Source organism: Anomaloglossus baeobatrachus, chromosome 4 (assembly GCF_048569485.1).
Source record: "Anomaloglossus baeobatrachus isolate aAnoBae1 chromosome 4, aAnoBae1.hap1, whole genome shotgun sequence".
Classification (NCBI taxonomy): domain Eukaryota; kingdom Metazoa; phylum Chordata; class Amphibia; order Anura; family Aromobatidae; genus Anomaloglossus; species Anomaloglossus baeobatrachus.
In genome coordinates, this window is record NC_134356.1 from 222,483,037 (window position 1) to 222,499,242 (window position 16,206).

At 51.9% G+C, this 16,206-nt stretch overlaps 1 protein-coding gene across 2 annotated transcripts in view; it reads left to right on the top strand.

Moving 5' to 3' along the window:
* SCYL2 (SCY1 like pseudokinase 2) overlaps window positions 1-16,206 on the top strand; it is a 154,280-nt gene that overhangs the window by 49,949 nt on the left and 88,125 nt on the right. For both annotated transcript variants that reach the window (XM_075342386.1, XM_075342387.1), the window contains exon 6: window positions 15,536-15,757. In XM_075342386.1, coding sequence (XP_075198501.1) covers window positions 15,536-15,757 — 222 coding nt within the window. The remainder of the gene's footprint in view (window positions 1-15,535; window positions 15,758-16,206) is intronic.

Consider the following 16,206-nt stretch of genomic DNA (forward strand, 5'->3'; position numbering starts at 1 on the left):
GCAGGAAGAGTACTTCCATTCCACAAACCCAGGAAACCTGTCCAGGGCAGGAACCAGTCGAGGTTTCGTTCCTTTCGTTCCTCTATCTGGTCGTCCTCTAAGCCCTCGGCCTCGTCCACTAACTCAGCCAAGGTCCGTAAACCAACTGGCGCATGAAGCCGCGTCCTCAGAAGTCCGCAGGAGCTGCGGCCACCAAGGCAGCCTCCTCTCGTCCTTGGTCAATGGCAGGCTCTCCCTCTTGGGCGACGTGTGGTTTCAACACGTCTTCGATCAGTGGGTGTGGGTTACCATCTCCCACGGCTACAGAATAGAATTCTATCCAGCCCGCCAAACAGATTTTTCTGTCAACTCCCCCCTGCTCCAAGGCCGCCGCCTTCTCACAGGCCGTGGCATTCTTGCAGGCCAATGGAGTAATTGTACCAGTTCCCGACTGGGAACGGTTCTGAGATTTCTACTCAAATCTCTTCCTAGTCCCCGAAAAGGACGGTGCTTTCCGACCTGGATCTCAAGCTTCTCGACAAGCATGTCAGGTGCGGCATTTTTGTATGGAATCTCTGCGATCAGTCAATGACCCAAGGAGATTTCTTAGCATCCATCGACATCAGAGATATCTTTCTGCTTGTGCCAACCGCAGTTTCACACCAGCGTTGGCTACGTTTTGTAATCGGAGAGGAACATTTCCAATTCGTGGCTCTCCCCTTCGGGTTAGCCACGGCCCCTCGTGTATTCACAAGGTCATGGCAGCAGTGGTTGCGGTTCTGCACCTCCAGGGGTTGGTAGTGATTCCTTTCCTGGACGACCTTCTAGCAAGGCTTCATCCAGTGCAGACTCTCAGCGGAGTGTCTCGCTCACTCTCGTCATGCTTGCAAGTCCACTCTGACTCCGACCCAGGACCTTGCGTCCCTAGGGATGCAATTCGAGACTCTGCTGGCACTTGTGAAGCTGCCCTTAGTCAAACAGCAGTCCCTTCATCTGGCGGTTCGCTCTCTGCTGAGGCTCCGCCGTCATTCCATCAGGTGCTGGGTCAGATGGTGGCGTCAATGGAAGCGGTTCCCTTTGCCAGTTCCATCTGCGTCCCCTGCAGCTGGACATTCTCCGCTGTTGGGACAAGCGGACCTCTTCCTTGCACAGGCTGGTGGCTCTGTCACCACAGACCAGGAGCTCTCTTTAGTGGTGGCTTCGGCCCCTCTCTCTGTCCCAGGGACGCTCCTTTCTGGCCCCGTCCTGGGTGATTCTCACCACGGATGCCAGTCTATCCGGCTGGGGAGCAGTGTTTCTCCACCACCGAGCACAGGGCACTTGGACTCCGTCCGAATCAGCCCTCTCGATCAATGTGCTGGAAATCAGGGCTGTACTCCTAGCTCTCGTAGTTTTTCACCACCTGTCGGTGGGCAAGCACATTCGAGTCCAGTCAGACAACGCGACAGCAGTTGCCTACATCAATCACCAAGGCGGGACTCGCAGCCGCCTAGCAATGTTGGAAGTTCAACGTATCCTTCAGTGGACGGAGGACTCCAAGTCCACCATATCCGCAGTCCACATCCCAGGCGTTGAAAACTGGGAGGCAGATTATCTCAGCCGTCAAACCGTGGACAGCGGCGAGTGGGCCCTGCATCCGGCAGTGTTCCGGTCAACCTGCCGCAGGCGGGGCACTCCAAAAGTGGATCTAATGGCATCCCGGCACAACAACAAGGTCCCGGTTTACGTGGCTCGCTCCCACGATCCTCAGGCCTTGGCAGCGGACGCGCTGGTTCAAGATTGGTCCCAGTTCCGTCTGGCCTACGTGTTTCCCCCTAGCTCTCTTGCCCAGAGTCCTGCGCAAGATCAGAATGGAGGGCCGTCGGGTCGTACTCATCGCCCCAGACTGGCCCAGGCGAGCTTGGTTCGCAGACCTGCTCCGTCTGTCCGTAGAGGTGCCGTGGCATCTCCCGGACCGGCCAGACCTTCTCTCACAGGGTCCGTTTTTCCGCCAAAATTCTGCAGCTCTCAGATTGACGGCGTGGCTCTTGAGCCCTGAATCCTTACGGCTTCAGGCATTCCTTCCGAGGTCATCTTCACTATGCTCGGAAGTCTTCCTCGGCCAGGATTTACCACAGGACTTGGAGAATTTTCCTGTCCTGGTGTCGTTCTTCCGGCCATGCCCCTTGGCCGTTTTTTCCTTGCCGACCATCCTGTCCTTTCTACAGTCCGGTCTGCAGCTAGGACTGTCCCTCAATTCCCTCAAGGGACAGGTCTCGGCTCTGTCAGCATTGCTCCAGCGATGTATCGCCCGGCTGGCCCAGGTGCACACCTTCATGCAGGGCGCATCTCACATCATTCCGCCTTACCGGCGGCCTCTGGATCCCTGAGACCTTAATCTGGTCCTCACGGCCTTACAGAAACCCCTCTTTGAGCCTCTTAGGGAGGTTTCGTTGTTTCGTCTTTCACAGAAAAGTGGCTTTTCTGGTGGCCATAATTTCTCTCAGGAGAGTCTCTGATTTGACTGTGCTCTCTTCGGAGTCACCCTTTTTGTTTTTTTTCACCAAGACAAGGTGGTTCTCCGTCCGACTCCGGGCCTTCTCCCTAAGGTGGTGTCTCCTTTCCACCTTAACCAGGACATTTCATTGTCTTCCCTTTGTTCGGCCCCTGTGCATCGCTTTGAGAAAGCGTTGCATGCTTTAGATTTGGTGCGGACGCTCCGGATCTATGTGTCACGCACCGCTGTTCTTAGGCGGTGCACCTCTCTTTTTGTGCTGACCACAGGTCAGCGCAAGGGTCTCTCGGCTTCTAAACCGACCCTAGCTCGTTGGATTAGGTCGGCCATATCCGATGCCTCCCCCGCCGGGGATTAAGGCGCACTCGACCAGAGCTGTCGGTGCCTCTTGGGCTACGGCTCAGCAGGTCTGTCAGGCTGCCACTTGGTCTAGTCTGCACACCCTTTCGAAGCACTACCAAGTGCATGCTCATGCTTCGGCAGATGCGAGCTTGGGCAGACGCATCCTTCGGACGGCTGTCGCCCATTTGTGAAGTTAGGTTTGCCTACTTCTCAGTTTCTGTTTATTCCCACCCATGGACTGCTTTGAGACGTCCCATGGTCTGGGTTTCCCATAAGGAACGATGAAGAAAAGGAGAATTTTGTTTACCGTAAATTCTTTTTCTTATAGTTCCGACATGGGAGACCCAGCACCCTCCCTGTTGCCTGTTGGCAGCTTTCTTGTTCCGTGTGTTTTCACCGGCTGTTGTTGTAGACAGAAGTTCCGGTTATTCCGGGTTTTACTCTATCTCTACTTATGGGTGGATGTCCTCCTTCAGCTTTTGCACTAAACTGGTTGGATTTGTCATCCGGGGAGTGTATATGCTCGGAGGGAGGAGCTACACTTTTAGTTTAGTACTTTGTGTGTCCTCCGGAGGCAGAAGCTATACACCCATGGTCTGGGTCTCCCATGTCGGAACTATAAGAAAAAGAATTTACGGTAAGTAAACAAAATTCTCTTTTTTGCTGAGTCCATGGGACTTCTGTCCAGGACCTTGTTAAATATGCATCAGCCCCCTTTACAGGGTGCCCCTACTGCTATGGGTCCCTTAGGTTCGGAGCTCACAGAGGATTCAACATCAGGGCCCAGACCCCGTCCTCCTAAGAAGAGACGCAGGGTTCCCTCTCCCTCCTCCTCCCGGGGCTCTGATTCAAGAGCTGACTCGCAGGATGAGGAGGATGCCTTTACAGGGGGCTCGGAGGCTAACTCCATGTACCCCATTGATCTGTCCGAGGGTGACTCAGATCTTAGTGACTTGATTTCTTCCATTAATTCTGTACTGGATCTCAATCCGCCAACATCAGAGGAGCAACCTTCTCTGGCAGAAAAGCACCAGTTTACCTCGCCTAAGAGAGTAAAGAGTGTGTTTTTTAACCACTCCAGTTTTCAGGCCGCTGTGACCAAACCCAGGGCCTGTCCTGACAAACGCTTCCCAAAGCGTGGTTCTGATGACCGTTTTCCCTTCCCACTTGAGGTGGTCAAGGAGTGGGCTCAGTCCCCAAAGGTAGACCCTCCGGTGTCTAGGCTCTCAGCCCGGACCGTTGTGTCGGTGGCTGATGGCACCTCCCTTAAAGGGAACCAAACATCAGGATTTTCGTGTATAAGCTGCAGCCAGTGAAGTACTGGCACTATCATGCACAGTGTGTACATACCATCAGGGGGCAGCTCGGGTGTTTAGGCAGTGAAATACAACTTTATAAAGTTTGAAATTTCGTGCACTTTTTGATTGACGTGTGCACCTCTGCAGATAATGTCCGGGCAGGTTATGCAGGAGTTCCCCGCCCCCCCACCAGCCTGTTCCTCCCTCTCTCCTGATGTCCGGGCGGGTTATGCACGTGTTCCCCGCCCCCCCGCGCCGCCTGTTCCTCCCTCCCTCCCTCCCTCTGGCTGTATGTAAATATCTAATCTTCAGAAACATGGCGCCGGAGTGGGCCTCTGCGCATAACGCTTATCTCCGGCGCCATGTTTCTGAAGCCCCCCGCATTACACAACTTGGTGTCTGAGAGGGCGGCGCATGCGCCCTCGTTTCTTCACAGCCTGTTGTGACCGCGGGAGCGCGCGCGATTAGAACAGGACAGAACAGCTGACCGGAGGACGCGATTTACCTGCTGCTTCTGTATCGTGCCGCCCCAGGACACCGGGCCAACACACCAGCCGGTGTGACATCGCTGTGGCGCCGCCCTCTCAGACACCAAGTTGTGTAATGCGGGGGCTTCAGAAACATGGCGCCGGAGATAAGCGCTATGCGCAGAGGCCCACTCCGGCGCCATGTTTCTGAAGATTAGATATTTACATACAGCCAGAGGGAGGGAGGGAGGAACAGGCGGCGTGGGGGGGCGGGGAACACGTGCATAACCCGCCCGGACATCAGGAGAGAGGGAGGAACAGGCTGGTGGGGGGGCGGGGAACTCCTGCATAACCCGCCCGGACATTATCTGCAGAGGTGCACACGTCAATCAAAAAGTGCACGAAATTTCAAACTTTATAAAGTTGTAATTCACTGCCTAAACACCCGAGCTGCCCCCTGATGGTATGTACACACTGTGCATGATAGTGCCAGTACTGCACTGGCTGCAGCTTATACACGAAAATCCTGATGTTTGGTTCCCTTTAAGGATTCCACTGACCGGCAGATTGACCTTCTGGCCAAATCTGTGTATGAAGATGCGGGGGCCGCGTTTTCACCGACACTTGCAGCAGTGTGGGCTCTCAAGGCCATCTCTGCTTCTCTAGAGGAGATGCATTCCCTCACCAGGGACTCTATGCCCGGAATGGTTGCCTTAACTTCCCAAGCTTCAGCTTTTTCGTCTTATTCCATGTCTGCCATGCTGGAGGCCTCTCACCGCACTGCGGTGGCTTCGGCTAATTCCTTTGTTATCCGCAGGATCTTGTGGCTTCGAGAGTGGAAGGCAGATGCTTCTTCTTCTAAGAAGTACCTTGCTGGGCTCCCTTTTGCTGGGTCCCGGCTGTTCGGTGAACAGCTGGATGAAATTATTAAGGAAGCTACTGGAGGGAATTGTACTTCCATGCCACAAACCAAAACCAGGAAACCTGCCCAGGGTAGGAATCAGTCGAGGTTTCGTTCCTTTCGCTCCTCCAACTGGTCGTCCTCTAAGCCCTCGGCCTCGTCCGCTAACTCAGCCAAGGACCAGAAATCCAACTGGAGCCCAAAAGCGCGTCCACAGAAGACCGCAGGAGGTGCTGCCACTAAGGCAGCCTCCTCATGACTCTCTGCCCGCTTCGGCGACATCCATAGTCTGTGGCAGGCTCTCCCACTTTGGCGACGCTTGGTTTCAGGACGTCTCCGATCAGTGGGTGAGAGATATCATCTCCCACGGCTACAGGATAGAATTCTCTTCCAGCCTGCCAAACAGATTTTTTCTCTCAACTCCCCCTTGTTCCAAGGCCGCCGCCTTCTCGCAGGCCGTGGCAGCCTTGCAGGCCAACGGAGTAATTGTACCAGTTCCCGCCCGGGAACGGTTCAGAGGTTTTTACTCAAATCTGTTCCCAGTCCCCAAAAAGGACGGTACCTTTCGGCCCATCCTGGATCTCAAGCTTCTCACCAAGCATGTTCAGGTGCGGCACTTTCGCATGGAGTCCCTGCGATCAGTCATTGCCTCAATGACCCTAGGGGATTTCCTGGCATCCATCGACATCAGAGATGCTTATCTGCATGTGCCAATTGCAGTTTCCCACCAGCGTTGGCTACGTTTTGCAATAGGAAAAGATCATTTCCAATTCGTGGCTCTCCCCTTTGGGTTAGCCACGGCCCCTCGGGTATTCACCAAGGTCATAGCAGCAATGATTGCGGTTCTGCACCTCCAGGGGGTGGCAGTGATTCCTTACCTGGACGACCTTCTAGTCAAGGCTCCATCCAGAGCAGACTGTCAGCGGAGTGTCTCGCTCACTCTCGCCACTCTAGCCCAATTCGGGTGGTTGGTCAATCTGTCCAAATCCACTCTAACTCCGACCCAGAGCCTCACGTACCTAGGGATGCAGTTCGAGACTTTGCCGGCACTTGTGAAGTTGCCCTTAGACAAACAGCTGTCCCTCCAGCTAGCGGTGCGCTCTCTGCTGAGGCCCCGCTGTTATTATTATTATTATTATTATTATTATTATTATTATTATTATTTATTTATAGAGCACCATTGATTCCATGGTGCTGTACATGAGAAGGGGGTTACATACAAAATACATATACAAGTTACAGTAGACAGACTAGTACAGAGGGAAGAGGGCCCTGCCCTTGCGGGCTTACATTCTATAGGATTATGGGGAGGAGACAGTAGGTGGGGTGTAGGTGGGGCGGCAGCTCCGCACGGTGGTGGGGCGGCAGCTCCGCACGGTGGTGGGGCGGCAGCTCCGCACGGTGGTGGGGCGGCAGCTCCGCACGGTGGTGGGGCAGTGAGGTCATTCAAGGTTATAGGCATTTCTGAACAGATGAGTCTTTAGGTTCCGTTTGAAGTTTGCAAGTGTAGTAGATAATCTGACGTGTTGAGGCAGTGAGTTCCAGAAGACTGGGGATGTTCGGGAGAAGTCTTGGAGGCGGTTGCATGAGGAGCGAATGAGAGAGGAGGATAGAAGGAGATCTTGGGAGGACCGGAGATTACGTTTTGGAGTGTAGCGAGAGATTAGTTCAGAGATATATGGAGGAGACAATTTGTGGATGGCTTTGTAAGTCAGTATTAGTAGTTTGAATTGGATACGATGGAAGATTGGGAGCCAGTGAAGGGACATGCAGAGAGGAGAAGCGGTGTGGTAGTGAGGCGAGAGGTGGATCAGTCGGGCAGCAGCATTAAGGATGGACTGGAGAGGGGCGAGCGTGTTAGCAGGGAGACCACATAGGAGGATGTTGCAGTAGTCGAGGCGGGAGATTATGAGAGCATGCACTAGCATTTTTGTAGATTGAGAATTGATGAAGGGACGGATTCTGGAAATATTTTTGAGTTGAAGACGACAGGAGGTGGTGAGGGATTGAATGTGTGGTATGAAGGACAAGGCAGAGTCAAAGGTCACTCTGAGGCACCGAACTTTGGGTGCTGGGGAGAGCGTGATGTTATTTATTGTAATAGATAGATCAGGTAGAGAGTGTGGGTGAGATGGAGGAAAGATAATCAGTTCAGTTTTGGCCACATTGAGCTTTAGGAAGCGAGAGGAGAAGAAGGAAGATATAGCAGATAGGCACTCTGGGATTCTGGACAGCAGAGATATGACATCTGGGCCAGAGAGGTAGATCTGAGTGTCATCGGCATATAGGTGGTACTGGAAGCCATAGGACTTTGAGTTGTCCCAGGCCAAATGTATAGATAGAAAAAAGTAATGGTCCCAGGACAGAGCCTTGAGGGACACCAACAGAGAGAGGACGGGATGAAGAGGTTGTGTGGGAGTGGGAGACACTAAAAGTGCAATTGGAGAGGTATGAAGAGATCCAAGAGAGGGCGAGGTCTCTGACACCAAGGGAAGAGAGGATCTGTAGTAGGAGGGAGTGGTCAACAGTGTCAAAAGCTGAGGATAGGTCTAGACGTAGGAGTATGGAGAAGTGGTTGTTAGCTTTGGCAGTAAGTAAGTCATTTGTGATTTGTCAGGGCAGTTTCAGTGGAATGATGTGGACGGAAGCCGGACTGTAGGTTGTCAAAGAGAGAGTTAGAGAAGAGGTGGGAGGAAATTTCAGCATGGACGTGCTGTTCCAGGAGTTTTGAGGCGAATGGGAGTAGCGATATGGGGCGATAGCTGGCAGCAGAGGTTGGGTCGAGGGAAGGTTTCTTTAGGATGGGTGTGACTGTTACATGTTTAAAGGCAGAAGGGAAGGTACCAGTTGTTAAAGATAGGTTGAAGAGATGGGTTAAGGCTGGAATTAGGATAGTGGTGAGGTTGGGGAGGAGGTGGGTTGGGATGGGATCACGTGCGCAGGTGGTGAGGTGCGCTTTTGAGAGAAGATGTGCAAGCTCTTCTTCGGTGATAGTGGAGAGGAAGTTTATGGGGGAGGAGCAGTGGTCTGTTATATGAAGGGGTTGTGGTGGTTGAGCAGAAAAGACTTGTCTGGTTTGGTCGATCTTTTCTTTGAAATATGTGGCAAATTCTTCTGCGGAAATGAGGGAGGTTGGAGGGGGCAGTGGTGGGCGAAGGAGGGAGTTGAAAGTATTGAATAACTGTTTGGGGTTGTGTGTTAAAGAGGATATGAGGTTTCTGAAGTATTCCTGTTTAGCCGAGGTAAGGGCCAAGCGAAATGTGTGAATTGCATTTTTGAATGTGGTGAAGTCTTCCTGGGAGTGCGTTTTCTTCCAGCGCCGCTCTGCAGCCCTAGACACTTGCCGCAGTTTTTTAGTGAGGCTGTTGTGCCAGGGTTGTCTATTGATTTGTCTCACTCTGCCGTGCACAAGGGGAGCGACTGAATCAATAGCTGATGTGAGAGTGGTGTTGTAGAAAGTGGTGGCACTGTTTGTGTCGTGCACTGAAGATATGGAGGACAGTGGTAGGATAGAGTCAGAAAGGGTGTGTATGTTGACGTGTGCGAGGTTTCTGCGAGGGTGTGATACGTGCTGGACAGGAGGGGCAGGTGAGGAGGACAGAGCAGAGAAGGTCAATAGATGGTGGTCAGATAAAGGGAGAGGGGAGGTAGTGAGGTTAGATAGAGAGCAGAGACTGGTGAAGATAAGGTCTAATGTGTGTCCATCTTTATGGGTGGCAGAGGTGGACCACTGAGATAGACCAAAAGATGAAGCAAGGGAGAGGAGTTTGGAGGCTGCTGACTGGCGGGTGTCAGTGGGGATGTTGAAGTCACCCATGATGATAGTGGGAATGTCAGCAGAGAGAAAGTGTAGAAGCCAGGCAGAGAACTGGTCGATAAAGGAAGTGGTAGGGCCTGGGGGTCTGTATATGATGCAGGTGTCTGATGCAGGTGCTGGGTCAAATGGTGGCGTCCATGGAGGCTGTTCCCTTTGCCCAGTTCCATATGCGTCCCCTGCAGCTGGACATTCTCCGCTGTTGGGACAAGCGGCCTTCCTCCTTACACAGGTTAGTGGCTCTATCGCCACAGACCAGGAGCTCTCTTCAGTGGTGGCTTCGGCCCCTCTCCCTGTCTCAGGGGCGCTCCTTCCTGGCCCCGTCCTGGGTGATTCTCACCACGGATGCCAGTCTATCCGGCTGGGGATCGGTATATCTCCACCACAGAGCACAGGGCACATGGACTCCGTCCGAGTCAGCCCTTTCAATCAATGTGCTGGAAACCAGAGCCGTGTTTCTAGCTCTCCTAGCTTTTCACCACCTGTTGGCGGGCAAGCACATCCGAGTCCAGTCAGACAACGCGACAGCGGTTGCCTACATCAATCACCAAGGCGGGACACGCAGCCGCCTGGCAATGATGGAGGTACAACGCATCCTTCAATGGGCGAAGGACTCCAAGTCCACCATATCCGCAGTCCACATCCCAGGCGTGGAAAACTGGGAGGCGGATTATCTCAGCCGTCAAAGCGTGGACGGTGGCGAGTGGTCCCTGCACCCGGCAGTGTTTCAGTCAATCTGCCGCAAAAGGGGCACTCCGGACGTGGACCTAATGGCATCCCGTCACAACAACAAGGTTCCTGTTTACGTGGCTCGCTCCCGCGATCCCCAGGCATTCGCCGCGGACGCTCTGGGTCAAGACTGGTCCCAGTTTCGTCTGTCTTACGTGTTCCCCCCCCTCTAGCTCTCTTGCCCAGAGTCCTGCTCAAGATCAGAATGGAGGGCCGTCGAGTCATCCTCATTGCACCGGATTGGCCCAGGCGAGCTTGGTATCCGGACCTGCTCCATCTGTCCGTAGAGATGCCGTGGCATCTCTCGGACCGTCCAGACCTGCTCTCGCAAGGTCCGTTTTTCCGCCCGAATTCTGCGGCCCTCAAATTGACAGCATGGCTCTTGAGTCCTGGATTTTGACGGCTTCTGGTATTCCTCCTGAAGTCATCTCCACTATGACTCGGGCCCGTAAGTCTTCTTCCGCTAAGATCTATCACAGGACTTGGAAGATTTTCCTGTCCTGGTGTCGCTCTACTGACCATCTCCCTTGGCCATTCTCTTTGCCGACCCTTCTGTCTTTTCTACAGTCCGGTCTGCAGCTAGGACTGTCCCTCAACTCTCTCAAGGGACAAGTCTCAGCTCTGTCAGTTCTGTTCCAGCGGCGTCTCGCTCGGCTGGCTCAGGTCCGCACCTTCATGCAAGGCGCGTCTCACATCATTCCGCCTTACCGGCGGCCCTTGGATCCCTGGGACCTTAACTTGGTTCTCACGGTTTTGCAGAAACCCCCCTTTGACCCTCTTAGGGTGTTTCTTTGTCTCGGCTTTCCCAGAAGGTGGCCTTTCTGGTAGCCATAACTTCTCTCAGGAGAGTCTCTGATTTGGCTGCGCTCTCCTCGGAGTCACCTGTTTTAGTTTTTCATCAAGACAAGGTGGTTCTCCGTCCGACTCCGGACTTTCTTCCTAAGGTGGTCTCTTCCTTCCACCTTAACAAGGACATTACCTTACCGTCCTTCTGTCCGGCTCCTGTTCATCGCTTTGAAAAAGCGCTGCATACTCTAGATCTGGTGCGTGCTCTCCGGATCTATGTGTCTCGCACCGCTGCAATTAGGCGGTGCACCTCTCTTTTTGTGCTAACCACAGGTCGGCGCAAAGGCCTCCCTGCTTCTAAGCCGACCTTAGCCCGTTGGATTAGGTAGACCATTTCGGACGCCTACCAGAGTACTCAGGTGCCTCCCCCGCCGGGTATCAAGGCACATTCGACCAGAGCTGTCTGTGCCTCTTGGGCTTTCAGGCACCAGGCTACGGCTCAACAAGTCTCAGGCTGCCACTTGGTCTAGCCTGCACACCTTTTCGAAGCACTACCAAGTGCATGCTCATGCTTCGGCAGATGCGAGCTTGGGCAGACGCATCCTTCAGGCGGCTGTCGCCCATTTGTGAAGTTAGGTTCTGCCTACTTCTTAGTTTTTCTGTTTATTTCCCACCCAGGGACTGCTTTGGAACGTCCCATGGTCTGGGTCTCTCAAAGGAACGAGGAAGAAAAAGAGAATTTTGTTTACTTACCGTAAATTCTTTTTCTTATAGTTCCGTATTGGGAGACCCAGCACCCTCCCTGTTGCCTGTTGGCAAGTTCTTGTTCCGCGTGTTAACACCGGCTGCTGTCGTGGACAGAGTCTCCGGTTGTTCCGGCCTTTGCTCTGTTCTACTGTTGGGTGGCTATTCTCCTTCAGCTTTTGCACTAAACTGGCTGGGTCTGCTCACCAGGGGGTGTATAAGCTCAGAGGGAGGAGCTACACTTTTAAGTGTAGTACTTTGTGTGTCCTCCGGAGGCAGAAGCTAAACACCCAATGTCTGGGTCTCCCAATACGGAACTATAAGAAAAAGAATTTACGGTAAGTAAACAAAATTCTCTTTTTTGTCTGAACCCCCACAAAACTGGTTTATGACGTGCCGACGGGTCCATTGACTATTATGGTGCAGATGGAGGTAGACCCCAGATGCAGTGTACTATACAGTATTTGGGTGTCCATCTCCGGAAAGTGTATAGTCCCGAAAATCGTGCACAACCGAGCACACGGTAACGCTGTCTGCACCATTATAGTCAATGGCCCCGTTGGCGCATGCATCCGAAACTCGTACAGATGGAAGCCCCGACTGGACCACTGCACGGAGATGTGAGCGCAGTGTAAAAGCGTACTAAGGGTACATTTAGGGTAAGTTCACACAGTGCGTTTTTCGTGGCGTTTTTGCGCGTTTTTCGGGTGCGTTTTTGCTCAGAAAACTGCATGACTTTGCTTCCCCTGCAAAGTCTGAGTTTTCATTTTTGCTGTCTGCACACAGCGTTTTTTTTTTTTTTTAGCTGCGTTTTTGTGGAGCCCACAAACGCCGCATGTCAATTATTTTTGCGTTTTTCACTGCGTTTTCCACCCATTGAGTTCAAGATGTTAAAAAAACGCAATGAAAACAGCAAATAGTAAATATAGCTGCGTTTTAGTGCGTTTTTATTACTAAAAACGCAGCTATAAACGCAAGGGGTGGGTAGAAAAGTGACATGTACAGGAAGAGGATTCCTTCTGTCAGTAAATACAGAAGCGTGAATCCTCCCGGTACCGTCACTGCTGCTTCCGTTTCTCGCCCGGTGCCATGTCTGTTCCCGTGCAGGAGGTGGAAGCGGCTGCTAAATCAAAAGTGAACAGTAGAAAAATGTCATACTCACCTGTCTGCAGACTCCCGGTGCCATGTCCGCTCCCAGCTCCTCTCCCGGTCCCGCCGCCCCAGCTCCGGCTGTGTGCCGGCTTCCAGGCACATACGATAGCTGCAGACCTGGCCGTGAGGACCTGGCGGTGATCACCTGATGCAATCACCTGACGCATCAGCTGATCGTAAGTCTCGCGGTGATGCCGGATTTTACTGCCGAGTGACTGATTCCCCGGCGCTTGCAGTCAGTTCATGACAGCTGCAGACAGGCCGGGGTGATCTCCGGAGTTCAGGTGAGAGCACTGGAGATTAGCCCAGGATGTCTGCAGCTGTCATGGATTGACTGCAAGTGCCGGGGAATCAGTCACTGATTCACGGATGTCGGCGCTCGCTGTACAGTCTCTGCTGCAGTCTGGAGCTCAGGTGAGAGCTCCGGAGTGCAGTGCAGGTACCTGAATCCAGGCCAGTCATTACTGGAGATTCCTCCGGTAGCCAGTCCAACGCTGCACAGAAGTGTTTTTTTTTTTTTTGCACTGATGCATCATCTGATTGTATAAAAGCCGTTTATACACTCAGCTGCTGTCATGTGATTCAGGCCCTTGAACCTGACACATCATCTGATCGCCTTGCCTTCCAGCAAACCGATCAGATGTTATTGGATCCGGATTGGACGGCGCGGGAGCCTTGACCCAGGATCACTGCGCAGGGGGGTTCTTTATTTCAATAAAGATGGAGTCACTAATTGTGTTTTATTTCTAATAAAAATATTTTTCTGTGTGTTTGTGTTTTTTTTTTTTTTTGTTTTTTTTTTTAATCTTTACTAGAAATTCATGGTGGCCATGTCTAATATTGGCGTGACACCATGAATTTCGGGCTTAGGGCCAGCTGATAATACACAGCTAGCTCTAACCCCATTATTACCCAGCGAGCCACCCGGCATCAGGGCAGCTGGAAGAGTTGGATACAGCGCCAGAAGATGGCGCTTCTATGAAAGCGCCATTTTCTGGGGTGGCTGCGGACTGCAATTCGAAGCGGGGGTGCCCAGAAAGCTTGGGCAGCCTGCATTATGGATTCCAATCCCCAGCTGCCTAGTTGTACCTGGCTGAACACAAAAATTAGGCGAAGCCCACGTCTTTTTTGTTTTTGTTTTTTTTTTATTATTTCATGAAATTCATGAAATATTTAAAAAAAAAAAAAAAAAAAAGGCTTCCCTATATTTTTTGGTAACCAGCCGGGTACAAATAGGCAGCTGGGGGTTGGGGGCAGCCCGTACCTGCCTGTTGTACCCGGCTAGCATACAAAAATATGGCGAAGCCCACGTCATTTTTTTTTGTTTGGGGGGGGGGGGGGGGCAAAGAAATCCTGCATACAGTCCTGGAAGGAGGATGCTGAGCCTTGTAGTTCGACAGCTGCTGTCTGCTCTCCTGCATCCACTAGTGGATAGAGTATGCTCAGCCCTGTAGGTCTGCTCCTCCTGACTCTCCCTCCAGCATACAGTCCTGGATGGAGCATGCTGAGCCTTGTAGTTCTGCAGCTGTCTGCTCTCCTGCATACACTAGTGGAGAATGAAGAACATATGGAAGAAGGAAATGACATCAGACCTTTTTTTTTTTTTTTTTTTTCCAACAATCTTTAATGGCAATGTTCACTGATAAAAAAAACAACGCAGAAAAATGCAGTGCGCAAAAACGCACCAAAACGCGGTACCGCACGCATTTTTTCTATGCGTTTTTTAAAGACTGCGTTTCTGTGCGGTGTTAGCGCTAAAAAACGCACAAAAACGCAGCGTCAAAACAACGCAGTGTGTGCACATAGCCTAAGGGTACCGTCACACTTTAGCAATGCAGCAGCGATCCCACCAGCGATCTGACCTGGTCAGGATCGCTGCTGCGTCGCTACATGGTCGCTGGTGAGCTGTCAAACAGGCAGATCTCACCAGTGACCAGCCCCCAGCCAGCAGCGACGTGCAAGCGATGCTACACTGGCGCGGAGCTGGCGTCTGGAAGCTGCGGACACTGGTAACTAAGGTAAACATCGGGTATGGTTACCCGATGTTTACCTTAGTTACCAGCGCGCACCGCTTAGCTTAGCGTGTGCAGGGAGCAGGAGCCGGCACTGGCAGCGTGAGAGCTGCGGAGGCTGGTAACGAAGGTAAATATCGGGTAACCACCTTGCTTACCCGATGTTTACCTTGGTTACAGCTTACCGCAGGCTGTCAGACGCCGGCTCCTGCCCCTGCACATTCAGGATTGTTGCTCTCTTGCTGTCACACACAGCGATGTGTGCTTATCAGCGGGAGAGCAACAATAAAAAAATGAACCAACACTGTGTGTAACGAGCAGCGATCTCACAGCAGGGGCCAGATCGCTGCTCAGTGTCACACACAGCGAGATCGCTAATGAGGTCACAAAAAACGTGACTCGGCAGCGATCTCAGTAGCGATCTCGCTGTGTGTGAAGTACCCCTTACACTGCAAACTTGTGATGAAACAAGCGTTTCTTCCAAGGAACACTTGTTTCCTCATAATCACGCAATGTGAGCAGATTGTTAATCCCTTAACAAACAAGCAAAACACTCTCATCAGGGGAAATTAATGCTTTTGCATTGTTCTCGGCAGCACATATTGTTTATGCAGCACAATGTGTTGCCGAGAACAATCAATTACCGATCATCCAATCATTCGAGATGTGGTCTGCTTGCCTAATAAGGCTAACTGTCAATGGGCAAACATTTAGCTGATCAGTTTAACTCCACTGGTCTCCATTATATAAATGGGCCTTAAGTTGTATGTACTGTACTATTTAACAACAGTGACTTCATTTTCTCATCTTTCCGCAGATAAAGTATGTGTGTAAAGAATGGGATCCTAATTTACCGTCCCTGTGCCTCCCTAATCCAGAATATCTGGCACCTGAATATATACTGTCAGTAAGCTGTGACCATGCCAGTGACATGTACTCGCTTGGCGTGATCATACATGCAGTGTATAACAAAGGAAAGACGATCTTTGAAGTCAACAAGCAGGATATTTACAAAAGCTTTAGCCGGCAGCTGGATCAGGTATGTTCTGCAAACAAGTTCATGCTAAAAATGACCTCCTTTTATGATCACGGGAAGAAGATGCACTCATGATTTGGGAGGAGAATTTGTCCCTGATTGGGAGGAAGATGGCCCCATGATTTGGGAGAAAAGATTAAGGGGTACTTCTCGCATAGCGAGATCACTAGCGAGATCGCTGCTGAGTCACATTTTTTGTGACGCACCAGTGACCTCATTAGCGATCTTGCTGTGTGTGACACTGAGCAGCGATCTGGCCCCTGCTGTGAGATCGCTGCTCGTTACACACAGTGCTGGTTCATTTTTTGGACATTGCTCTCCCCCTGTGAAGCACACATCGCTGTGTTTAGCAGCGAGAGAGCAACGATCGGAATGTGCAGGGAGCCGGCATCTGGCAGCCTGCGGTAAGCTGTAACCAAGGTAAATATCGGGTAACCAAGCGAAGCCCTTTG